The sequence below is a fragment of the Talaromyces amestolkiae genome (assembly GCF_001896365.1).
Source record: "Talaromyces amestolkiae strain CIB chromosome Unknown scaffold4.1, whole genome shotgun sequence".
Classification (NCBI taxonomy): domain Eukaryota; kingdom Fungi; phylum Ascomycota; class Eurotiomycetes; order Eurotiales; family Trichocomaceae; genus Talaromyces; species Talaromyces amestolkiae.
The window spans coordinates 1369482-1394311 of NW_024468040.1; the positions used below are offsets into that span (position 1 = coordinate 1369482).

Consider the following 24830-nt stretch of genomic DNA (forward strand, 5'->3'; position numbering starts at 1 on the left):
GTACCATATGATTAAGGCAGCATCAGGATCTTCGAGATCAGAGGGCTGTGATGGATAAAGGTTGGTTTTGAACTGGAGGCGCGTCCGAAAATTAGGAGCTTTCGGAGATGTCTGCGCGTTAATTATTTAGCATGACATGTATCCATCCAATCATCAGAACACGTGATTTCCCGTGCCCGCTGTTAGCCTGAATTCGCAGGCATCCACTGACAATGAAGGAAACTACCTGATCATCTTTCTTTATACTTTCTTCTGTTCCACCTAATCTATATCCTATCGACAAGAGAATACAATCATCGATCCAGTTTGTTGAATCGAGCTCAACTGAATGCGCTCCAACCTTCGATGCCATAGGAACTAATTGCCGGAATTTCCCTACAATCGCCTCACAAACATGGTTGAGCTTCAGCCGATATTCAAAAAGGCGTATTTGGCCTTGGTAGCTGGGGGCATTGCATATGTATCATGGCTGTACGCTATGACATATCCAAGCTTTCAAAGAGCGTATGTCTTTTCTGATCGGTAACCCTGACGTAAAATTAACTCATTCATAAGGGCGCTTTATATGAACCTTGCCAATCCAGCTACATGGCAGGACTTGAATGACGTAGAGAATTATGGATTTCTTAGTAATGGCTATTCATTGCTTCTCTCGCGACTTGAATTACGCTAATTGTGGCACAAAGAGACTCAAGTACAGCCTTTCTATCTAAGGACTGCAGATAATGAGACTATTTACGGATGGCATATACTTCCACTGCATCTCTGTAGAGAGCATGAGGGACTTCTGAATGATAACTGGTCATACGGACCAGCAGAAGACTACACCAGCACGGTAGCATACAAGCTACTCAGCGAGAATCCTAATGCACGGGCTGTTGTGAGTTGTGAGTATATCTATACAGTACTTGCAAACATGTTCCCCTTTCCTTATGCTAACAGTATCTATAGTCCACGGCAATGCAGCTCATCTAGGCTCTATCATCCGCCCAGACATGTACCGAATGGCTTTGGGTGTTTCTACTCCAGAGCACCCTCTTCACGTCTTTGCCCTTGACTACCGAGGATACGGCATATCTACAGGCACTCCCACAGAAGAAGGAGTCATCACCGACGGCGTCACACTACTCAACTTCCTCACCTCTAACCCATTAAAAATATCGCCTTCACGTATCGTGATCACTGGACTGAGTCTCGGCACCGCAGTAACCTCCGCAGTCGCTGAACGCTTCGCTTTCGGCGCCCCTTTAACAGCCACCGTCCAACCAGCACTCAAAGACCCCGAGCCGTTCGCTGGTATCATTCTGGTAGCATCTTTCAGCAACCTTCCTGGTCTGATTGAAACATATAGCGTCAAAGGTCTTACACCACCGATGCTATCACCGCTGAACAGCTTTCCGCAAGCAAAGACATGGATCAAGTCTCGAATAGTCGATACTTGGAAAACTAATGCCCGTCTGGCACGCCTTACAGGTATGAAACCGAGTAAAAATGACGAGGCTGATGAAAGACATGCTCAGAAGGAGGTGGACATCACTATTATTCATGCACGCAATGATGCTGAGATTCCCTGGAAAGAAGGGTTCACAAATTGGATGTGGGCGACTACAGGAGGTGACAGCCTTGACTCCGATCAACCTCAACAAGGCAGCATTGTCTATGAACGGATTGAAGACGGTGGTAGAACGGAGACCAGAGTCTGGGAGAAAGATGTCTCATCGCCTAGCGGCAGCAAGAAACGAGTGAAGCGCGTGAGGTGGGAGAAAGTTGGATATGGAGGTCATAATCAAGTCGGCGCTTACTCGGTTGCGGCCCTGGCTATTCTGCGCTCGTTTGAGGAATAAGCAATGATGATTAGAATAAAATCTCACCAAGATACCAGTACCTCGTGCAGCGGGAAGATAATTGGATTGATAGATAGCCAGAATGAACTTTTTATGAACTTAATGATAATTTAACTCCATCTCAATATTCTAGTCCATCCGTAATCGCACGCCATGCTTTTCGTCACGTCCATATTCAATGACGGCCATCTGAATCTATAATTCCGGCGCTATCGTACAAAAGTCAACGAAGAGAAGAGATGGCATGAAAATGATACAATTGGCCAACCGCAAATGGAACAATCTCAGCAAAGGTAGTTATTCAGACAATACGTTATGTTGAGATTAGAAAGATGACAAGATAAAAGACAGGCGCATGCTCGAGATCCACCAACAGTCGTCAAAGGGAAGTATACAAAAAATTTTCAGTAATCGTAGTTATAAGACAAGAAGTGTGAAGGTAGATGCTGGTGACGCTGCTGGTTCAGGATGTTCGAAGGATCGTCAGTCTCCAGATTAAAGGGGTCGTTAAGAGTCAAGCGAAATAGATCGCCAGATCTATTTCTTGTGTCGGTCCGCCTGAGCCTTGAGATACTTTTGCACTAGCTCCTTTTGCAACTGACCAGGCGCCTTCTCGTAATGGCTGAATTCCATCGTATATTCACCCTTACCCTGCGTCGCGGCACGAAGATGGCTACTGAAACCGAACATGCCGTTCAAACTGCAGTCTGCATAGACCGTGAACTCATCAACACCAATCTCACTATCATTGATGGTCGCGTTGCGCTTGTTCAGGAGGCCGATAACATCACCCTGGAACTCAATCGGGGCAGTAACGACAGTCTTCATTAGAGGCTCCAAAACATGAGGCTGGCTTTCCATAAATGCCTTTCGGAAGGCTTGTTGAGTGGCATTCTTGAATGACATTTCAGACGAATCAGTCATGTGGGTTGCGCCGTCGTTAATGACCATTCTCGTTCCGAGAACCTTATGGCCGATCAGGGGACCCTTTTCAGTGGCCAAGTTGAAACCCTTTTCACAAGCAAACAGGAATTTTTCGGAAATGGCTCCGCCGACGATCTGTTCTTCGAATTTGTTTTCTTCGAGGGATTCAGAGGGTTCCATCCAGCCCACGACGCGGGCATAGTCACCGGGACCACCGCTCTGCTTCTTTAGCAAGTGGTCGAATTCGACGCGGCGGCCGATGGTTTCTCGGTAAGCGACTTGGGGTTGGCCGGTCTCGCAGTCGACTTTATATTCGCGACGCATGCGCTCGACGTAGATATCCAGGTGCAATTCGCCCATACCAGAGATGATAGTCTGCTCACTTTCGGCGTCATATGAAACACGGAATGTTGGATCCTCACGCTGGAATCGAGCCATGGCTTTGGAAAAGTTGGCAGAGTCCTTGTTGTTTTTGGGCTTGATGGAAAGAGAAATAACCGGTTCAGGAACGAACATGGACGACATGCTGTATGCAAGCTGCCCGTCAGTAAAGGTATCACCTGACGCGCAATCGACACCAAAAACGGCACAGATTTCTCCAGCTCCAATCTCTTGCACTTCCTCCATCTCGTTGGAGTGCATACGGACGATACGAGGAACCTTGACTTTCTTGTCGTTTCGAGCATTGAACACATTAGCACCCTTGCGAAGAGTACCCTGATAAACACGGATATAGGTCAGTTGACCAAAATTACTTTCTTCCAATTTGAAAGCGAGACCGACGAATGGCTCGGAGCCATATGGCAGCAATTTAACCTGAGCTTCTTTACGCTTCTGGTCAAGAGCAAGGTTGGTCACTTCGGAGGGGTTGGGGAGGTAATCGCAAACACCGTCGAGCATAGGTTGGATTGATTTGTCGGCCAACGCAGAGCCCATGAAGACTGGCGTGAATTTCAAGGCAATAGTAGCGCGGCGAATAGCAGCTTTGATTTGATCGTTGGTTGGTTCCCTCTCATCCAAGAAGATCTCTGCAATCTCGTCATCAACATCGGCCAAGGTCTCGATAAGAATTCTCCTTCTCTCTTCCGCAACAGGTTTGAGGTGTTCAGGAATTTCGTCCTTCTCAACAATGGTTTCTCCTCGGGGACCTTCGTTGTAGATGGCCTTCATGCGGATTAAATCGACGACACCCTGAAACTCATCTTCGGCTCCAATGGGTACCTGCACTGCAGCGGCAGGTAATTTGAGCTTGTTGTTGATCTGATCAATAGCCTTGAAAGGATTGGCGCCCATACGGTCCATCTTATTCACAAACGAGATTCGGGGCACATTATAACGCTTCATCTGTCGATCAACAGTAATGGTTTGCGACTGCACACCAGACACAGCGCACAGGATCATAACAGCGCCATCAAGAACACGCAAAGCTCTCTCAACCTCAATCGTGAAATCAATGTGACCCGGTGTATCAATCAAGTTGAAGTGATATTTCTCATCCTTGCCGTCCTCTTTCTTCACCCAGTCACAGAATGTGGCTGCAGACTGGATGGTAATACCCTTTTCACGCTCGAGGTCCATAGAATCCATCTTTGCGCCGACGCTGTCACGGCCACGGACTTCGTGGATAGAGTTGATTCGACCGGTGTAGAAGAGGACTCGCTCGGTTGCGGTGGTTTTGCCGCTGTCGATGTGTGCCTATTTAGATCAGAACCATCCAGTGCATACATACTAACCGCGATCATTCACATACAGCTATACCAATGTTTCGGACCTTCGAGATACGTTTCCATTCCTGGGCGTCTATATTCGAGATAATTTCTTCTTGTGAAAGTCCTTCAGGATCGGCGGCGGCTTGTTCGGCTCTGAAAAATCATATATCAGCACTTGCAGGCAGTCGAGTACCTAAAAACAAATACATACAAACTCGCCGTCGCAGCCGCCGAAGCATTTCTGATCTGATGCCATTTCCTCAATGGCGATGATGTAATCTGTGTAGCCCGCAAAGACAGGGTGCTGAGCCTAGAGCCAGGCAATGAAGCGCATCTCAACGCATTCTGGCTCTGTGATGGGATTAATCGTGTCGATGTCGCTGATCTGGCAAGGCCAGAAAAGGCGCGCACTTGCGCCGGTCGCACCATCGCGTGGACTCTCATTCTGATCCCCTATATCCGAACAGATATCCCCACAAGAGTTACCTTTCAGAAACAGTGGAATAGGTCAATTGGCGTGATGAAACACGTTGTTTTTTCAGTGAATCTGCGGAACGGAGAAAAAAAGTTCGGAGATAGGGATCCTTTCCACGTGATGTGGAGCCAGGGGTTGGCCAGTAATATTGCTCGTATTCATCAGTCAAATTTCGTCTAAGCAGAATTATTCATATATTTACTGAATAAGTAATTGAAAGGGTATTTGAGATTCTGGAATGTCTTCCTGGCCTAATATAATACATGATTGTTGTGAGTGAGTGAGCGTGTGTGTGTGTATGCCGACGAGAAAAATCACGACCCAATCCCTCCAACTCCGACAATAATACATCATGCGAATCTACCAGTCCTGCCTTATGATAAGACCTAGCCTATCCAATAAAAAAAGGCCTTGTCCCACTCGCCTGGCTGCTGTATTTCTTTCTCAAAACCAGGCATGAATGAAACCGACCGGGATACCGCACACTCGAATCGATTGAACTAAACCATAATCACCGTCTATTTGCCTTGACGCTGCTTATGTTTCGGATTCTTCGAACTAATCACAACCATTTTATTAGCCTCATCTCCCGTCATAAGTCAAAACCAGGGGAAAAGACATACCAGATAATGTAGACTCTATTCTTCCGTCGCACAGGCTACCACACCAGTCAGAATCCCCGATTCATTTTAACATCCTAATAGTCTCTTCCAAGCAAGCGACCAACTCACCTTGCACCCATCACAAAGCCTCTTAACAGACGATCTGGTCTTCATCCCACTAGCCTGCGAGAAAACATATGTCGACTTCTTGCCGTCCTTCACTCCCGCAATCTTTGACCGCAAAAGACCACCCCACTGCCCCTGAGTCATCAAAGCCGAAAATTTTCGTAATTGTGAGAATGGACTTGTCGAGGCATGGTTCTTATACACGGAACTGTTCTGGCGGAAGGATGTGAGAGCGAATTGGCGGATGGAGAGAAGGGATCGGGACGCTGTTGAAAGCGCTGAGCGGAGGGGTGACATGACTATGTGTATGTGTTTCGGAACCTGAGTTCCTTCTTTCTGTGGCTCGATATATGCTTGAGTCGAGCGTTGGTCGTGTCGTGGACGAGGAGTCGTTTAGAGGTGGACGTTGAATGCTGAACGAGAAATGGGTCGGAGATATTGCGGAATAACCTTGGTGGTGAAATTTGAGGTCACGTGATCCTCATATATCAGTCACAATCTATCGAGTATATTTTATTTGTTATGCTATTCACGAGTCTGTAACATCAAAGCGAAATATTATTGCTATTATCAATCTATATACTCGAAAACAATGAATGCAACCATGGTAGGTATATCTACTGACCAACGCCATCCGAAGAAACACCTCCGAAACCGACTGAAACTTCCCACCCAGTTATAATTTGATGTACAATCAGAATGATCTTACAATGTAATAAACTGCTTTTGGTAAAACCGCAGGTCAATCAACACGGCAATTAGTCATGTCGGAGGAACATCTTATAAGCCGCAGAGTCGGTACATTCTTCATAAGGATACCCGAGCTCGTTCAAGAAGCGAGTTAACTCGGCGTTCTCTGATGGAGAGCATTGAATACCGGCTAAGACGTGGCCGACATCTCCACCGTGGTTTCGGTAATGGAATAGAGTCACATTATCGGTTGGACGCAAGTGGCCAAGGAATCGCTGGAGTGCACCCGGTCGTTCGGGGAACTGGAACATGAAGAGACGCTCGTCTTTGACGCCGCTAGGTCCGCCGACCAGATATCGAATGTGTGTCTTGACGAGTTCGTCGTCACTAAGATCGGAGGCCTTCATGCCGGCTTTCTCGAGTTCTGAGGTTATACGTTGGAGTTCACTAATCCGTAATGATGCAGGCAAAGATATACCCATAAGCACATTGGCGAGGTCTTCACGACCAAAGCGATAATTGAAAGCGGTGATTGAATGAGGTGTAACGATATCGATCAAGGTAGCATATGCACCAGGCTTCTCGGGAATGGTGACGCTCAGTAGAACCTCCTTCTTCTCCCCAAGTGCAGCCCGCTCGGCAACGAATCGAAGACGGTCGAAATCCATATTAGCGCCCGAAGTGACTGCCACGAGCTCTCGCTGTGGGTTGGGATCGGGATTTGTCGCAACATATTTCTTCAAACCTGCAAGGGCAAGCGCGCCAGCTGGTTCGAGGATGGAACGAGTATCCTCGAAGACATCCTTTATAGCTGCGCAGATCTCGTCGGTTGTAACTTGGATAATGTCGTCGACAACGTCTTGACAGATGCGGAAAGTCTCCTCGCCGACCAACTTGACAGCAGCTCCGTCCGCAAAGAGACCGACTTCTTTGAGCATCACTCTTTCTCCCTTCTTCAACGACTGTACCATCGCATTGGCGTCATATGTCTCGACTCCGATGATTTTCACATGAGGTGCAATGCGCTTAATATAAGCTCCCACGCCAGCAATGAGTCCACCGCCTCCAATGCAACAAAAGACTGCTTCAAGATTGTGTAGCTTGGCTTGGCGCACGATTTCCATGCCAACGGTTCCTTGGCCGGCGATAACGTAAGGGTCGTCGAAAGGTGGGATGTTGGTTAGATTGTGAACCTTTTCCAATCGATGAGCTTCTGCTTTAGCGGCGTCAAAATCACTGCCATGTAGAACGACACTACCGCCGAGACGCGAGACGTTAAGATGTTTGATTGCTGGGGTGCCGGACGGCATGACGATGGTGGCCGGGATCTTGAGTTTGCGGGCAGAATAAGCCACGCCTTGCGCATGGTTGCCTTATCAAATTAGCCGTAGCCCCTCCCAAATCTTCAGGCTACACATACCTGCAGAACATGCAATGACTCCCTTCCATCGCTGTTCCTGACTCAGATGCGCCATTTTGTTATAAGCTCCTCGCAACTTGAAACTGAAAACAGGCAATAGGTCCTCTCGTTTCAATAGAACATTGCACTCTAACCGGTTGCTAATATTAGTAGCATGTTGTAAAGGTGTCTCTTCGACGACATCATATACGCGTGACGTGAGAATCAATCGCAAATACTAAAAAAGTGTCAGTTCAGAGCTTTGCGATCGGCTTCATGGTTGGATCGGCGGCGTACGTCAGGGTAGCCCGTAGGCAGAATATAATCATCAGGAACTGATTTGGAGCCATCCCTGACTATTCCTTCAGCTCGTTCAGTCTTGGGAGTCGGTATTGACGAATATTCAGTCATCGACAGGCCGTTGACATGAGGCCGGCGCGGAGGAGTCACCGGGTCGTTGGCCATTGTTTTTTCCGCCGCCCTCGAATCCTCCAGTAATTGAGACGGGTAGGGTATATTCTTCCGTAAAAATAATTGATATCTTGAAAAAGACCAATTGCTCGAACCTCAATGAGTCAGAGAATGTGAGTAGGTACAATTGGCGGTGTGGCACAGATTGATATGGGTGGGATGCGGCTTTGGTTCACCGTTTTTTTCTCGTTGGGCGGAGAGTTGCCCGCGGACTTTACTTTTCCCGTTATGTCAGCAACCCTAACTTGGAGCCCTAAGTCCATGTCCGTTTATGGCAAAGACAGCTTCTCCCTATGATTTGCTGTGGCTACTCCGATGATTCATTATTAGACTCAGGGCTAAGTTAAGCAATAGTCTAAAGTTCATGCTATCTGTTAGCGGTACCCATGTCTGGGATGTCCAAGTGGCCTCCATGACCTGTCTGTGCCCGCCGATCGATGCCTCGATTTTGAATCCCTGAATTGTTCGATGTTGACCGAAAGCAAGCGGTGGTTTCGCTTGACTTCTACTTCGTATCATATGATCTGACGATCTGATAAAGAAGTGGGAGACGAATTGCCGGCAGTTCATTGCTGGCTCCAACTCCCGGGAAATTATCAACGTGGTACGTACCTGGGTATGTGCTTGGCGCAGCAGGGATTACAAGCACGAACACGGTAGCTGTTATATCCCAGTATCCTCGTCAATATGGAACAGTCGGTGTATGCCGCCACTCGAAAAACGAGTGACGGACTTTGCAGAAGTCACAGCCAGATACGGTGGCTCAGTCAATGCGGAGTTGAATACACATGCAAATCAGTACGCATAAGGTTATAAGACTAAGTCAATTTATCCGGGGGCGATCCACAGCTGCTTATAGGCTATGTATCTTCATCAGTCGCTTGTAGCCAATCTGTGATGTGCAATAGMCTCCTCCTGCTCCTGGTTCATCACCCGATCACACCCCGGAGGCGCTAAGTTTATTGTCAAGAGCCTAGCCAAGACGTCCGGAAATTGAGTCGATCAGCGTTTCTTATTTTGTGCTTACATGCGTTCTAAATATTCAGAATCTGCTCTATAACTAGATCAGTAGAGGCATCCGAGGTATTCCGTGCGACTATCTGTGCAGGTGGGTAGTCGATTCAGGATAGACAGAAACGGTGCCGTTAGACCAGTCAACACGACGCTTCGACTTGACTTAAGACAAGTAAGCATTATTTCCCAGAATGAGTGTGTGGCATTGGAGACTAGATCCCAACCCTTTATGGAGAATTGAAGAATAAATTGACTCATTCAACGTTCAGAGTCTCGAAACGACGCGGGCCAAATGACGATAAACGCCCTGAAATCCTGGCCTTCCCCCGCAATTTCGCTTTTTATCGGGCATTAGATCGCCGCTGAATAGTCAGGGTTGCATTTGCCGACATAATGCATGCATTATATTTGCTGTTGTCGAAAACGTGAAACGCCTCTGATGAAAAAAGCCGAGTCTGACCAGGTTGTTGTCGTTGTTGCCTCCATCCCCGCTTGGAGGAATAGGAAAATACTCCCAGTGCGTCTTTCCCTCAAGCATGCTCCGGTAGTAAGCAAGTGGCACTCTGCATGCCTGCAAGACGCTGGACGGACCCCTGGCATATTAATTTTGGCAATTTCCCCCAACACGGACAGACGTATTAGCGGCTCCGTGTGATTTGCCCCGTGCCCCATCCCCTGCTCTTTTGCGGAAAATCACCCGTATATTTTGCTTAAAGAGGCCATTATTAGTGAGGCCATCTCACATTGTGCCAGCCAATCCGAGCATGTCTCGCAACTCTCAAGCCTCGAAACGATCGTTGACCCTGTCTCCGTACGTTTTAATATTGCAATCTGTTCTGAGCCGCCAAGATGGCGAAAAAACGAAATGAAAGGATCCATCATCCGACCATGCCACTTCTTTCATTCTTCCGTCCAGCCGTTGACTAGACTAGATCGAGCAAGCGCCAGTCATTTAGTCAGTTGCTGTAGCCTATTGGTGTTGTTGGGCGTGTCTGTTAGAACTTAGTGCTGAGTGAGAAAGAAGGTTGGTTAGAGCGTCAGAAGAGCCGAAGTTATTTACCCACGTTTTCCCCAGATTTTCTCCTCCGCTCTCCACCTCAACTCAACTCAACAACCACCACAAATACCACCACCACGACACGCTCAACATGCTCATCAGGTAGATGATGGACTACAAATTGTTCTCATTCATGAAATAGCCCCAGTTTGTGCCACGCAAGTACGACGTACAGCGATTTCACACTGCACATCCGACCTTCTCCTAGTACCATGAGCAGAATGCCCCACCCCCGATATTCCGCACGCTCTCAGACTACGCAGTAACTCGCACGTACCATTACCACTAGCCACTAGCCACTTTACTTTACTTTACACTTGTTTTATCTTCAAGGATACGCCATGATGGATGATTCCTTGCAACAATTACTTGATGCCGCTGAACCAGAGTTCCCAACGCAAAATGCAATCATCCTGTCCACCACAACCGTGGGATCAGGCTCCGATAGCGCTGCTGAGCTCAACCATAGCAAATTAGAGGCTGCCATGACCCGACGGCGTCCGGCTCCCAGAGGCACAGCAGCCTATCCGCGCAAGCGGGCAAACCGCGCGTGTCAGGTGTGCAGAGCCCGAAGAACGAAATGCGATAACAAGAAGCCGTCGTGTTCGTTCTGCGAGAAAGTGGGTGCTAAGTGTATCACGAGTCCGACGGACCTGTCGTCGTATGGCCCCTTTTCTTTTTCACCCTTCTTGTGTCCTGTCATGGATATCAATGTACTCTGACGAGTGTCCGCCGTACTGACGATGATTTGAAGCTTTGATCCTGCGAGCCTCGCCATCTTGGATCGCCTCGAGCAGCTGGAGAAATTGATCCGGGAGAAGCCGTTGGAAGTGAATGTGCATCCAGCACCACCGTCAGTTGAACAATCAGCTTTAAGCTATGGTTCACCACCTCCCGACCTCCAATTCGGACCGGATCTCAGTACAGTCACCATTGAGACCGTGCTGGCCTGGGATGTATTTCAAGGCCGCTTCGATCACCAGTTGGACATCAAATCAGTCCTCAAGAATTATGAAATGCCACCTTCGCCGATGACTTCTCCTGTCGGTGAAGCCATTCCATTGATCAACAGTTTAGAGCTCGGATCCTGCAATAGGCTGCTCGATAGCTTCTTGAGCCGTGTGCACATTGCCAATCCGATTCTAGATGTTGAGTTGATACGTAGCTATGTGAACAATGCCTGTTTGCATGGCGTTGGTTGGGACGCTCAATCATGCCTAGTGGTGAGTCTTCCCCGCTGCAAATCCAAATCGATCATAAGCTCAAAAATATCTGCAGCTCCTTGTATGCGCTCTAGGCTCTATTGCCGAAGCATTCCACGGCCTCCACCCACACACATCTCTCATGACGAGAAACAGCCCTAGCTTCGGATTGGCCAAAGTCTTCTTCGAAGCTTCACAGAAACGTATTGGATTACTAATGCGTGGCAGCGGAGTCCTTGAAGCCCAATGTTTCTTCTACTCTGGTGTTTATCTAATGACTATACAACAGCCCATGGATGCATGGAGACATTTCGTCCAAGCTGCTGCAATCTCACAGGGGTTTGACTTTCTGAGGAGATCCCTCACTGCCGACATGTTGATCGGCGACAGTTTGCAGCGGGAGCGAGCTTCACAAGAGAGCATTTATTGGACTTGTTTCAAGTCAGAGCTGTAAGCTTTTCCCTCTTTTTGATTGATATGACCGGGTCCTAAGTATCTATTAGCGAAGTTCGAATGGAACTATCGTTACCAGGTTTCGGATTACAGGATCTATCGTATCCCAGTTCGTTCCCTAGTCCACCACTAGACGACCTGGGAGACGACTCCGCACGAGCCTGGTATTATTATCTTGCAGAAATTGCATTACGTCGGTTAGCAAACCGCATTTTATACAACCTATTCCGTCACCAAGACAAAGGTCGCTTTCCACGGATCGTAGATATGGTCGAAATGACCTCAGCATTCGAATCACAAGCCATCGACTGGTAAGTATTCGTTTTTACAGAGAATGAAATACACGAGCTGACTATGTTCAGGATGGCCTCACTCCCCCCAATCTTCTCCCTCCAAACGCCCGAAGAACAAGACGACGTCCTCAAATTCGTTCTTCGTGGCCACCTCCTCGACTGCTATGAATGGATCTATTTTCCCTTCATGGCTGAAACCATCAACTACGGACGCCGCGACCCGATACTCGACGAATACACCCGCAAAGGTCTACAAATGTGTGCCGAGCGCATCCGCAAAAATGAGCCTGGGTTCCAGCACCGACATCACGGCGCATGGCTAATGTTGCGGACGTGCACGCGAAGCGCGCTGATCTTGTTGGCGGCTTGTCATAGCCAAATGGTGCAAGACCTGATGCCGCAGGGATGGAAGGAAGCTGTCCTCAGCGCAATGAACATGTTGCGGTTTTGGGAAGATGAGGTTGGTGATGCACAAGATCGGCTGCAGATTCTGACTGTCTTGATGGCAGAGGTGAGCTGGTAACTGACACGACTGTAAATGCTGTTTTTCATTTTTCCTGCTCTCTATCTTTCCTTTCCTTTGAACGAAAAGGCAAAAAAGAGAAAACGGTGACATCTATAACGAGCCAAGTATAATGATGATATTGTTTCCGGTCTCGCTTTCTTATATCTTTCCCTGCAGGACAGGCTCGCATCTCTTATATGTGTCTATATGTACATATTGTAACAAGTGACAAAAATTCAACCTTGAACTTGAGATGGTAGGCAAGGATGTGACAAAACACACAAAATGCGTTTCATATACAATCTAATACGGTACCGTATTGAAATGTTTCCGACGTCATGATCACCCAACTCCGGCGGGAAGGTGATAACGATCGGAAGAGCTCAAAAAGTTCCCCATGCTCCCCTTCCCCTTCCTGCCTCATGCCTCACAGTCGATGCAGCACTTGAGTTGCAGCAATTGGATTTAGACTGTACATTTACTCGTCTTCTTGCTGCTATTTCAATCGAATTCTACCAGCTCGGTATTTTTTCAAATTGAAGCTCCTGCGGGTCCGGAATCTCATCCTACGACTTGAGCGTCTTTCTCTTCAAAATCGAATTCGACACCAAACCCCAATTAATAACAATATTAGCGTCCACAATGACCGATCAAGGCGATGTATTCGTCCCTCCGTAAGCTACCCACTCAACCCACTGTTCATTTCAATTCGCACGCGACTAACACATGCACTCGGTAGCGACTTTGAGGAGGAGACCTCAATGCAAAAATTTAAACGCCGTCTTAAGGAAGAACCATTGATCCCACTCGGTATCCTTTTCCCCTCCCTCTTTAACAAATTCAACCCCGAAATATCTCAACTAATCGTGTATGACTAATAGGCTGCGCCGCAACATGCTACGCCCTCTACCGCGCCTACCGCTCCGGCAAAGCCAAAGACTCCATCGAAATGAATCGAATGTTCCGCGCCCGCATCTACGCGCAATTCTTTACGCTGCTAGCCGTCGTCGCGGGCGGAATGTACTACAAGACAGAGCGCAAGCAGCGCCGCGAATTCGAGAAAAAGGTCGAAGAACGAAAGTCGCAGGAGAAGAGGGATGCGTGGTTGAGAGAGTTGGAGGCGAGAGATAAGGAGGATAAGGGATGGAGGGAGAGGCATGCTGCTGTTTCGGAGGCGGCGAATCAGGGTGCTGTCACGAAGGAGTCGGCGGTGACGGCGAAGAAGGAGAAGAAGGAGAAGAAGAAGGAGGAAGACAAGGAGACTGCGGTAGATAAGAATGTGAATCAAGCGCCAACGGAGGAAGGGGATGAGAAGAGGGGGGCAGGAATACTGGATGCTGTCAAGGCGTTGGTGCAGGGGAAGAATGATTAATCTGGATTCTCGTGGTGATGGATGTGGTGATAGGTGTGGTGAGAAGAAAGTGTATGCTCCACTCTGTATTCAATATTGTACATATGAAATCGATTTCCATGCAACCTGTTTCACTGATTCCAATCGTGCTATCTATTATCTATTTACAACATACAAAATATGATACAAGGCAATACTCGAAGAAGTAGTCATCGATTCACAGAAGCAAGTTCATCAATGTATCTCCTCATCGTATCAAACTCCGTCTTCCCTGCAGACAGGAGATATCTAATATGTGCCTTCATTCGTAGTCAGCAACTAGAATATCCAATCCCCAGTACCGATAAGAGAGAGATATACGTACAACATCCTCAACGCCTCTGTTCCGATCAAACTCCCTCCGCGCATAATCTACCAATTCAGTGCGTGTCGACGACGGTGGTATTTCTGCAGAAGTCAGTCATTTGCATAGCACATCACATCTCAATACTGGGAGTGATTTGGGGAGACGTACTATAAACAGCACGAATAATCTCACGCCAGAACGAGAGCACTCTCTGCCTTTGAATGAACTATATTACACCAAATCAGCCATGGCTACTTCTCTGGGCTGCGTTACGGGTGTTATTACGTACCTGATCAAGACTCAAGGCCGGCTTGCGCAATCGTGAACCTCTTTTAGGCGTTGATGATGATGATTGATTGGATGTATTTGCAGCTACTGGTTGGTTGCTCGGCGCAATTGAGGCGAAGAGTCGCGGGGAGGGTTTTATGTTTATTGACCGGAGGAGCATGTTGGATATACGGTTATGGGGAATGATGATCGTTTCTCATATATAAAATGTATTGAGAAGACAAGATTGGTGGAAATTGATAGATGATGGCTTTGCCGGGCGGTGAGGAAGTGAGATTCACATCGTCTGGTATTATTAGATCGTAATATTTTACGGGTAAGAGGGTGATACAGATGCAAAACGGCATCTGGGTAATTTTTATCGACTTTCCTATTTGGGAAGTTTTCAGAAGCGAGGATGCGAAATAGGGTGAGAGTGCCTGACTACCTAGTCTAGCTTGTGCAAGCTAGCAAAAGCAAGGCTTTTCCGTATTGATTAGACTCGACGACCGGCACGAGGCACTTGATTTACATGTCAGGTGGAAGTGTGCCCCAGAAGAATCCGTTTGTAGCTTGACGCGAGATTTTTCGTCCTTGATAAGCACTTGTTTGTTAAGTCTCGAGGCTCTTTTCCTCTCTTCTGTAACTCCGGGGTTCTCAGATATTTATGTGATATGCAGATGCCTTCAGTCCGGCATCGGTAGAGTCCAGTTATCAAGTATCACGACAAGGGAGTTATCTTGATACAGATTCACTATCAGCCCTCAACACCATGGCTAGCCTGAGTGCGACTCCAGACAGAGAAGATAGAGACTCTGCTGCTTCCATCGTACCACGACCAGCTCCATCTCCCAGCGCCACCAGCAAGAGCGTCCTCCTGAACCCTCGAAATGATCCCAACGAGCTAATGAACGACTCGGCTGAAGAAAGCGACAACGAGCATCTCAACGATACATTAATCAACCTGACCCCATCTCATATCCGCGCCATCATCCAGAACGACCTCATAAAACGCCTCTCACAACTCTCCGCAGACTATTTTGGCCGTTACCTCCACCTCCAACTCAACTCCCCTTTCTGGACCAAACTGCTCAATCCAGCAGATCAAAATACAAATGCAGACGGGTCTACTCGTCCCCCATTACTCATAAGTCGCGAATGGGCCGAATACGTCGTCGACGCAAGCCGCATATTCTTCGACGCGGGCCTCTCAGTTGACAAAGTGGTGTCCATCATCGACCGCGCCATCTGTTTCGCGGCGATTTGTCTCTTGGATAGACCGACAGAAAAAATCTACTTTGGGGATGGGAGGAATATGTTCTACGAGTTTGAGTCTCGCGGGATGCCGAGGGAGATGAGGCCGAAGTACAAGGCGTTTTTGACGGGGATGAGGGTTACTCTTTTGGAAGGTAGAGAGGAAGCACGGTCAGATAGTGGAATGGATGTTGTGCAGGGAAGTGGCGAAGAGTCGGAGGTTGTTGGCGAGGTTGAGCAATTGGAAGATGTAGTTGCTTCTTCTCCGGCAGATGGCGCTGTGAAGGTCACCACCGGTATTCAACAGGAGACCACCGACATTCTACGCTGGGAACCATCTCCGACAGAAGTAGAAACTTCCACTCTCAATAGCGAGGCAAAGGGTGACAGTCAGGATCAAACCGCCAAGAATCATCCGCTATCGAAGAGGGAGCGCAAAAAGTTAAAACGCAAAGAACGGAAGAAACGCGCTCGCGCACAAGCAAAGCTACTTTCTCAGAGCAAGGATACAATGGAGGTCAAGGTCAAAGAGGAATTACGGGTAAATCAAAACCAGAAACAGAAGGAGAAGACGAAGAAGGTCAATGCAGCGATTGGACACGGGACTGGGTTATTATCATGACAGTTTGTGTTTATGGCTGTATGTTCTACGGTCAGCATTCGAGTCAGGGTGAAAAAGGTTAGATTTTGACTATGAGGACCGTCTCTTGTGGAAGGAGAGTCAGTCCAGATTGTAACTGTGAGATGCATCCCAGTGAAACGCATCTTTGTCTGCAATTGTTAGCCTACTTGTTACTCATATGCTATGGATGCTAGCAATTCCATTTCTATCCTATCCTAACTCCTAATTTACTCTGACATCCATGAAAGAAACAATAAATCAAACTCGATTGATGAACCCAGTTATCCATTACATACCCAAACTCGCCATTGAAACCGCATCATGCTGTTATGCTGATGTTCAATAGTCGTAGGCCAAACAACCCTGTCGAGTTGTAATGATTCCCCTTATCATACTCATACATTAGCAATAACGCTGTTGATGCTGTACTTTCTGCGCTCGTAATGCTCTGTTCGGTCACGTCGTGCTCGGTTCTTGCTCCTGTTGGGTGTTTTCCTGCGCTGGAGTAGCGAGGTCTCTCTTTCGAGATTGTCCCTATCTGAGTAATACGTGTGTTGACCCGGTCTATCCAAACAGTAAAGACCTTCAGTCTTCATAAGACGCTGCCGAATACGCTCCGGAAGCGAGTTCTGAACGGTGGCTGAACCACGTCTCTGTGTCTACTTGGTATCGTTTAGAAACGACTTGACGAGTATGCAGACACCGTGTCCGGCTGATGACCATATCATCTATGAATGCTCGAATATCATGCCATTGTCAAGAAACATGTTGTCACTAATAACTTTGCGCAGAAACAACAGCGGGCTGACAATCGATTAGTGAAAGTCAAATGATGGATAGTTGGTAGAACTTACAGGACTGTTAAGCATGCTGTTTCGCTTATTTCGTCCCTTCTTGATGTGATTCTTCAATGCACTCGAATCCAATGGCTTGAGTAGCTCGAAACTGCACAGCAACTCTGCCGATACCGACATAATGGCACCCCAATTGTCAAACTCGCCGCAGTACTAGACCATTGTTAGTAACAAATAACCAAAACATTAGGAGAGCTTACATTTGGAGCAGAAAATACAGTGACCAGGATCCGGTCCTGGAAGAACTCATACCCATCCTCTACAACCATGTGCGCTCGGCATACAAGATCGAAATCGTGTCGTTGTAAAAAGTCCATAATGACCTTCTTGCCAAAACAATAACTCACTCCGCGCTCATTGGGCTCCCAATCTTCCTCCATATCTGCGGGATCACTCCACAATAAGTCGTTCAAAAGACCATAGTCCGGCACGTCTGTCGGTCGTGCAATGCCGCGGATATCGTCCATGTGAGAAAGACTGGGTGAGAGGCCGCCGTGAACGCAAAAGATCTTTCCTGCAACAATCGCAGCAATAGGTAAACAGTTGAAGGTGTCGACAAACGTCTTCCAGATCTTGATATTACATCTGCGTTTGCATTCGTCGTAAAATCCGTAAACACGAGTCACATTCGCGCATTCGTGGTTACCACGAAGCAGGAAGAAATTTTCGGGATACTTGAGCTTGTAGCACAGTAACAAAAGAATCGTCTCAAGACTCTGTTTTCCTCGATCGACATAGTCACCCAAAAAGAGGTAATTTGCGGCCGGAGGAAAACCGCACATCTCGAATAACCGAATTAGATCGGTATATTGCCCGTGAACATCGCCGACAATCTTCACCGGCGCTGACAATTCTAGCAAAGCCGGCTGAGAAAGTAGCACCTCGCGCGCTGCGGTACAAATGGCAATGATTTCTGCATTCTTCAAACAAACAGCTTTGGTGATCTTGGTCGAGTACCCGGCATCTAGCAGCCGCGAAATCATGTCGTCCAAATCAATTGTCTTGAGTGCTCCCATCCCCATACCAGGTGATGTGCTCGTATCGGACCCGGCGGAAGCGAGAATATCTAGCAAAACGGGGTTGATCTGATTGTCAGGCCTTACCAAGATGGACTCTCCAGGGGCCTGTGGCGTGACAGGCGGAACGGAAGGCGGTGCATCCGATACAAGATCGACTTCGCCACTCTGTTGAGCAGCGTCCACATCCTTGTGGCCTCGATTGAGAGAGGTAGATTGTGATGGAGATGGCGGGAGTTCTGGGGTACCGGTGCGGGAAGGAATTGGGTCATTCGAGACAGTCGACTGTTGAGCGACTGACTGTGGCTTCAAACTACTTGTGGAGCGTACAGAAGCTGCGTCGGATCGATCATCACCAAAGCCTGCTGTAGAATTCCTCGGACTGTCATTGTTCTTGTCGCTGCCTCTGGATCCCGGAATCTTAGACCTGATTGAGCCTTTGAGTGATCGGATGGATTCTTTGGTATCAGTGCGCGAGAACGATGGATATGATTGCAGAGGATCGCCGGAGCGGTCTCCGCCTTTGGACTGAGACTGGCCCATTATGGACAGCTCAGGTTTGAGCAAACGCGATCGTCAATCCCGCCTACTTCTTGAAGAAGAGTTAATGCTCAGTTAGATGGATTGAGCTGTGAAGCTGTTCACGCAGTCGATGGCTCTCGCCTGATAAGCGAGATTTTCCCGGTCGGCGAAAACGTAAGGAAATCGGGCAGGAATAGACAAGGAACTGAAAGGTGTCTCAGCCTTTCAGGTCGCGGAGATTGATGTTTGGAAAGTTCGAAGGTTGGTTCTGATACGGTCGGAGCATAAGCTGGCTGCTTCCGGCAACGATAGCTGAAGATGAACTACCGGACTAGCAGGTAAAGTGTCAGCCTGGAACGGTAGCAACATCAAATAAATAGTGTTGAGCATGATGACAGTAAATCAAATCAAAAGTCAAAATCAATAGCAGAATTATCCGTGCACAGGAGCTGAAGAGAAAACCGATTGCATCGGGGGGCAAATCGTATAAGAGACCTCGCCGTGAAGCTTCATTCCCAACGGGAGCATGTAGACATGCAGGTTGCTAATCGCATCACATGAAAGCTTACCGAAACAGGAGGCCAAGAACCAATGCAGCAGAAAAAAGAAATACTACAACAAGTAGTCGAATGATGAATCTCCGACAGAAAGGGATACATAACACAGCACACGTGTGGTTGGCGTCAGCCATGTGCGGGGGGTAGGTTGGAATAGAAATGAAAATACGAAGTACGTCGTTCATACGACGAGCGAAAGAATGTGCGTCATGGCAGGGATTTTGTAACACGAACCTCGAGATAAGCACTTTTGCAGCATACAGAATGTCCCACGAGAGACAGGATGTCGGACAGTAGAGTTAGTGATGTCTCCTTGGTCGACTGTTGCAATATATCTGCTGCAAATTGAGTTGTTAAGATGGACGATGTAGCCAGGAAAGAGAGGTTGAGTTAAGATGGAATGTATCTATCGCCGTTTCTGTCTAAGATTGGCCTGGCCTGCTTATGTAAACTGTCAGGCTTGCCAAGACCGGTCTGGAACTTGCTTATCTGTTCCCTGATTGGCTGGAATGCATCCCGTGACCTGTCTGTGTTGATACGTCAACTGCGCCAGCTTGGTATCTAATACGCATGCGTTACCACTTTATCACATGTATACAATTATCGTCATGCGTTTATATTGTCTAGTATAGTCAACGTGCCCCTATCTAAAAAACGCCCGTATCGCTTCGTATCGCTGGGCGGCTGAACATGAACACGTGAGTATGCGACTGGGTATTCCCCGGAGAGCCAGGAGTCTAGAATTACGAAGTAGAATAGAGAGGTGAATTCAACATCATAATGCAAAGCCAAGCCCTTGACCGCGAGTACTTAGTGGATCTCGCTTCTTTGAAAATGCCCTTGATCGAGTCTAGCTGCATAAACAGACAGAAGTATTGTTGATACGTATACATGGAGATGTATGTCTGTCAATGCGTATGTAGTCCTGTTGACCACTCATCTCGCGTTCCGATTTCTTCCTAGATGAGATCGATGCATCATCTCATATGCCTGCAATGCATGCGTGCGTGCTTCAACAGCACTGGTGAGACTCTCTGTAGGTCTTTTGTACCCGAGATTGGGCCTCCCCATTTCAGCTTTGACGTATGTTTGGTCGTTTATCGAACCACGATGATCGAATGAATGGATAGTTCCGACACCCATGCATCTTGAGGCTGTCGAGATTATCGATACACCCTGTCTGGCTGGCTGGTGCTTCGCTATTGGATGATGCTTCGCCATTTTTTATTTCTTGATTCCCGTATTCGTCCATAATCCCATGCTGTAAGATCCAGTCTAATGCATTACTGGTACCGTCGGCTGAACTCGCATCTGATAAGGGTTCTCCTCCAATTCAATCTTGGTAATGTGTTGACCCGGCACAACGACCAACCCGATAAAGCGACTGGTCATGTCCATTTTGAATTTGCCCGTTGCGTTGTCGGATGTGCATGCGGTTTCTGCCGCGGCGGCCTGGACGGCATTTTGGCTCGGAAGACGATATTCGAATGTGTTTGAGAGGATAACGTTGCGGTCCTGTTTTCGTGGGGCAAGATTAGTCAAATTGTATTCTGCGTTGTGAAGTAAACGAAGCAATCGTACCATATCGGTGCACTTGAAGATACCCACAAACATGCGAGTGTCGGTTGTGTGAATGCGCAGGTTTCGTCCTAAGAGGGACTGGAGGTAATTGATATGAACTGAATTATCCATTTTAATTAATAGATGAATTGTATAGTACAGGCTCGCATGTCCAGGTGATTGAAGTGTGGTATTGGAGGAAAAGGAAGCGGTAGGGAAAGATTTATCTGGAAAGAAGCTTCCCCGCCGTCATCGGGTTCCGTGTCGCCTGGCTCTGCAATGCAGTGATTACTTAAAGCCTTCCAACCTCCAGGTCAATTACTGAGTAGCAATGAGATGATGTGGACTATTTAATTGTCAAATTCTTCATTGCTATCGGCAAGCTCATAATATTTCTACTGAGATATATGACATAGATAATCGAACGGATAATACAAATAACTCCCAACACCACTTTAAACATATTCAAGGTATTGCCTAAACGCCGATCATAAGATAATAACAACACATACGCTGCCATAAAATTGAAGAATTCGCTTCGTGAATGTCGCTTGGTTGTGGAATCAAAGGGTAGATATGAGTTGGAGAACATGGCAAGATTTCAGACGAGATCACATCCAGCTTATGCTGCCAGAGAAGTTGCCGGTCCAAACCTTTTCCGGGGTGTATATTGTATTCTGATTCACATCCATATTCATGTCTACATCCATAACCCCGGTTGATAATGGGGTTGAAGAGCCACTGGTGGAACTGGATTGATCGTATTCGATTTCTATGGGGTGATACTGGGCCGGTTGAACATCGAACGCCGAAACCTCTCTGCTGTTATCATGATGTCGTGCGTCGACTTGTTTGGACGAGGAACCGGGTGTAGGTCGAAAAAATTTGAGCAAAGTCTGTTGTCGTGGATCTAGAGCATCGGGCTCTGAGGGTGGTTCGGCAGACGGCGAATGTTCATCGGATGGCGCTGATAGGATTGGCTCTTTCTGAGCTTGAAAAAGCATTCTCAATGTGTTTGCTAGTTCGATGTTAGCTCGGTGTTGTCGCTGGTTATAAGAGTATCGGCTCACCATATACTGTTTGTTGGTCGGGACGATTGTCACGCACTCGCTTCCTCGTCCGGCTATTCATGTGATGCGGTACATCTGCTATAGGCTGTGAATCGAAGCTTCGGCCGTGCAAGACTTCGCTTGAGAAGGAAGCTTTGCGCTTGAGAGACATGTTGTGGCGACGAAGGTGTTATAGCGTATTGGTATGTAGCGAGATTATAGATGAGGAGGTATAATGTATGCGACTGAACCATGCAATTGGATTAGACTTTTGTTATTTGAGCTCGAGGACAGTCAGATCATAGATATTGTGTTGATGTTCACATTCCAGGTGTATCGAAGAAAGGCTCAGCGGAGCTGGGGCTTAAAAATGAAGGCGCGGAAAGACGCGCCTACCAAGGCAACGCCGCGCCAGTACACAGCGCTAACCCAAATAGGCCATATTGTTACCATTCTCCAGCATCAATCGAGCTCCCCAAAAAGCTTCTCCGACAATGTTTCTAAGCGACAAGCAAAAGTGATTGTGAAGCTGCTAAAATTCGCATTCTTTCAATGTCTGTTGAAAAATTTGAACGAATCCTTTGTATCAAAGTCTCGAAATCTGATGTTGTTGCCCACACGTGACAACCGCGTATATTGTTACGGTATCGCTGTATCATCAATACACCTCCGCTTTACCTAGGTAACCTCGCATTCCATCGTCATGTAACAAGTCAACAGCCCATGGCAGGAGATAATGTAAGAATGTACTCAGAAACTCGTAATTCAGTATCTACTCGTATGTTTCAAATGGAACTATACATAGTAAAGGTTATTCTCGACCACCTTTCTCAGTGGGCCATCTCCAGATTGCAACGGCAAGCCGATGATTATTGGTGGTTGCTGTCTCGGCATGCCGAACGCTATGACGACAGGCACCCCTCCCCCGCAATCTCCAATAACCTAGCTTGTCTATCTTCCCAGACAACAACTTTCCTATTACCTATCTCATCCGCTCCATTACATGCGCTTTCATCTGTTTAACTTCAAACGTACAAAGCAAATGTCGACTCGCAGACCCACCCATGCTGGTTCCTGGTACGAAGATGATAGCACAACGCTAAAAGCTGAACTGGACAGATGGCTCGATGCTGTTCCTGACGAGATTGAGCAGTTAGGCAGTTTGCCAATCCCCGGGGCGAGAATAATCATAGGACCGTTAGTTCTCCTTGTTGTAGTGTCGAGTCTTGAAATTACTTTTATTCTATTGTTTTCTCTCTTTCCTTTTTTTCTTCCAAAGCTAACAAGGCAGTCACGCTGGCTATGCATATTCAGGACCATGTGCTGCTTGGGCTTACAAGGCTCTCGACTTGTCCAAAGCGTAAGCTAGTCTTTGACACAATACGCCAGTCGTATGTTTATCAAGTGGTAATGTACTTTGACAACAGCAAACGCATCTTCCTGCTCGGTCCCTCGCATCACCACCCCCTCGCTACAATTGCCTTGCCTGAAGTATCCTCGTACGCGACACCCGTATCCGACGAGCCATTAGCTCTCGATACCGAAATAATCAACAAAATCCGCACCGCCTCATCCACATTCGAAACCATGTCCCGCCGTGTGGACGAGCGAGAGCATAGTATGGAGCTACATCTACCATACATACATCGTAAACTACAACTCACCTTCCCCGGACGTCCTACCTCAGAGTATCCACCCCTCGTCCCGATCATGGTGGGAAGTACCAATCCCGAGACCGAGCGTGCTGTGGGTACACTGCTTGCTACGTATCTGGCCGATGTGTCAAATGCATTCATTATTAGCTCTGATTTCTGTCACTGGGGTCAGCGATTTGGCTATACGTATTATGTGTCTGATGCACCGCAGCAGAAGCCGCCGTTGCCGTTGTCGTTTGATAACCTTCCACAACCACCCACCACCGTCTCCGAGGCCCAGGACGCTCTACAAAATGTGTCGGGACGGTCACTACGCAGTAACAGCGAACTGCATACTGAGATTTACGATAGTATCTCAGCAGTAGATATTGCGACCATGAAAGCCATTATAACGGGAAGCGCGACCCAATTCTTGAAAATACTGAGAACGACTGGGAACACAGTCTGCGGCCGTCATCCCATTGGCGTTATCATGGCTGCTTTGGAAGAGTATGCTTCAGTCTCTGGTGAGGAGATAGGAAAGTTTCACTTTCTCAGATACGAGAGAAGCTCAGATCCAGATGTTGTCTCGGAGAGTTCGGTGAGCTACGTGTCTGCAGTAGCGGTCATCTAGAGCTACATGTTCATTTTCAAAGACTTGTTAAGCCAACTTGCGGGGGCGTTTCTTCGAGCAACACAACTTGCATTCATTATAGCTAGCCCAATACCACACTCTAGCCCTTATGTAGCTACAATCTCTTATCTTCCTTATCAATCAAACATTCCAATAACAAACCACTGGACGAACCGCACTGCATGACAGCTAAATAATAAGCGGTGAGACTGTTTAGCAAGATTAATCACCAATAATCCTCCATTGTGGCATGGCTACTTTAAAAAATAATTTAGATTGCTGTTGGGGCCGACTGGCGGTGATCATATCAATCAGTTGACCCCACCGGAGAACTGCCCCTTCACTCCGACGTCGGTGCTATCGACTCACACTTATCCGACTATCCAGTTCTTCTTTCAAT

At 47.5% G+C, this 24830-nt stretch overlaps 9 protein-coding genes across 9 annotated transcripts; 4 read left to right on the forward strand and 5 right to left on the reverse strand.

Moving 5' to 3' along the window:
* Positions 1-394: 394 nt before the first annotated feature.
* BHQ10_003040 (uncharacterized protein) lies at positions 395-1844 on the forward strand (the record flags this gene model as incomplete). The annotated part of the gene is made up of 3 exons (XM_040875253.1): positions 395-504; positions 772-887; positions 952-1844. 3 exons carry the CDS (start codon positions 395-397, stop codon positions 1842-1844), a joined length of 1119 nt encoding a protein of 372 aa, XP_040731544.1.
* A 537-nt stretch (positions 1845-2381) lies between these two features.
* Positions 2382-5977, reverse strand: BHQ10_003041 (uncharacterized protein; the record flags this gene model as incomplete). The annotated part of the gene is made up of 5 exons (XM_040875254.1): positions 2382-4463; positions 4519-4630; positions 4689-4787; positions 5576-5610; positions 5684-5977. 5 exons carry the CDS (start codon positions 5975-5977, stop codon positions 2382-2384), a joined length of 2622 nt encoding a protein of 873 aa, XP_040731545.1.
* A 461-nt stretch (positions 5978-6438) lies between these two features.
* BHQ10_003042 (uncharacterized protein) lies at positions 6439-8234 on the reverse strand (the record flags this gene model as incomplete). Its single annotated transcript, XM_040875255.1, has 4 exons — positions 6439-6794; positions 6849-7742; positions 7791-8007; positions 8067-8234. The coding sequence occupies 4 exons, from the start codon at positions 8232-8234 to the stop codon at positions 6439-6441; spliced, it is 1635 nt and encodes a 544-aa protein (XP_040731546.1).
* Positions 8235-10652: 2418 nt separating this feature from the next.
* Positions 10653-14136, forward strand: BHQ10_003043 (uncharacterized protein; the record flags this gene model as incomplete). Its single annotated transcript, XM_040875256.1, has 7 exons — positions 10653-10972; positions 11066-11534; positions 11590-11963; positions 12017-12277; positions 12329-12778; positions 13504-13574; positions 13646-14136. 7 exons carry the CDS (start codon positions 10653-10655, stop codon positions 14134-14136), a joined length of 2436 nt encoding a protein of 811 aa, XP_040731547.1.
* Positions 14137-15500: 1364 nt separating this feature from the next.
* Positions 15501-16604, forward strand: BHQ10_003044 (uncharacterized protein; the record flags this gene model as incomplete). The annotated part of the gene is made up of 1 exon (XM_040875257.1): positions 15501-16604. The coding sequence occupies one exon, from the start codon at positions 15501-15503 to the stop codon at positions 16602-16604; it is 1104 nt and encodes a 367-aa protein (XP_040731548.1).
* A 774-nt stretch (positions 16605-17378) lies between these two features.
* BHQ10_003045 (uncharacterized protein) lies at positions 17379-19017 on the reverse strand (the record flags this gene model as incomplete). The annotated part of the gene is made up of 3 exons (XM_040875258.1): positions 17379-17408; positions 17459-17611; positions 17659-19017. The coding sequence occupies 3 exons, from the start codon at positions 19015-19017 to the stop codon at positions 17379-17381; spliced, it is 1542 nt and encodes a 513-aa protein (XP_040731549.1).
* A 1811-nt stretch (positions 19018-20828) lies between these two features.
* Positions 20829-21245, reverse strand: BHQ10_003046 (uncharacterized protein; the record flags this gene model as incomplete). Its single annotated transcript, XM_040875259.1, has 2 exons — positions 20829-21068; positions 21135-21245. 2 exons carry the CDS (start codon positions 21243-21245, stop codon positions 20829-20831), a joined length of 351 nt encoding a protein of 116 aa, XP_040731550.1.
* A 479-nt stretch (positions 21246-21724) lies between these two features.
* BHQ10_003047 (uncharacterized protein) lies at positions 21725-22334 on the reverse strand (the record flags this gene model as incomplete). Its single annotated transcript, XM_040875260.1, has 2 exons — positions 21725-22131; positions 22184-22334. 2 exons carry the CDS (start codon positions 22332-22334, stop codon positions 21725-21727), a joined length of 558 nt encoding a protein of 185 aa, XP_040731551.1.
* Positions 22335-23572: 1238 nt separating this feature from the next.
* On the forward strand, positions 23573-24430 carry BHQ10_003048 (uncharacterized protein; the record flags this gene model as incomplete). Its single annotated transcript, XM_040875261.1, has 1 exon — positions 23573-24430. The coding sequence occupies one exon, from the start codon at positions 23573-23575 to the stop codon at positions 24428-24430; it is 858 nt and encodes a 285-aa protein (XP_040731552.1).
* Positions 24431-24830: the final 400 nt, after the last annotated feature.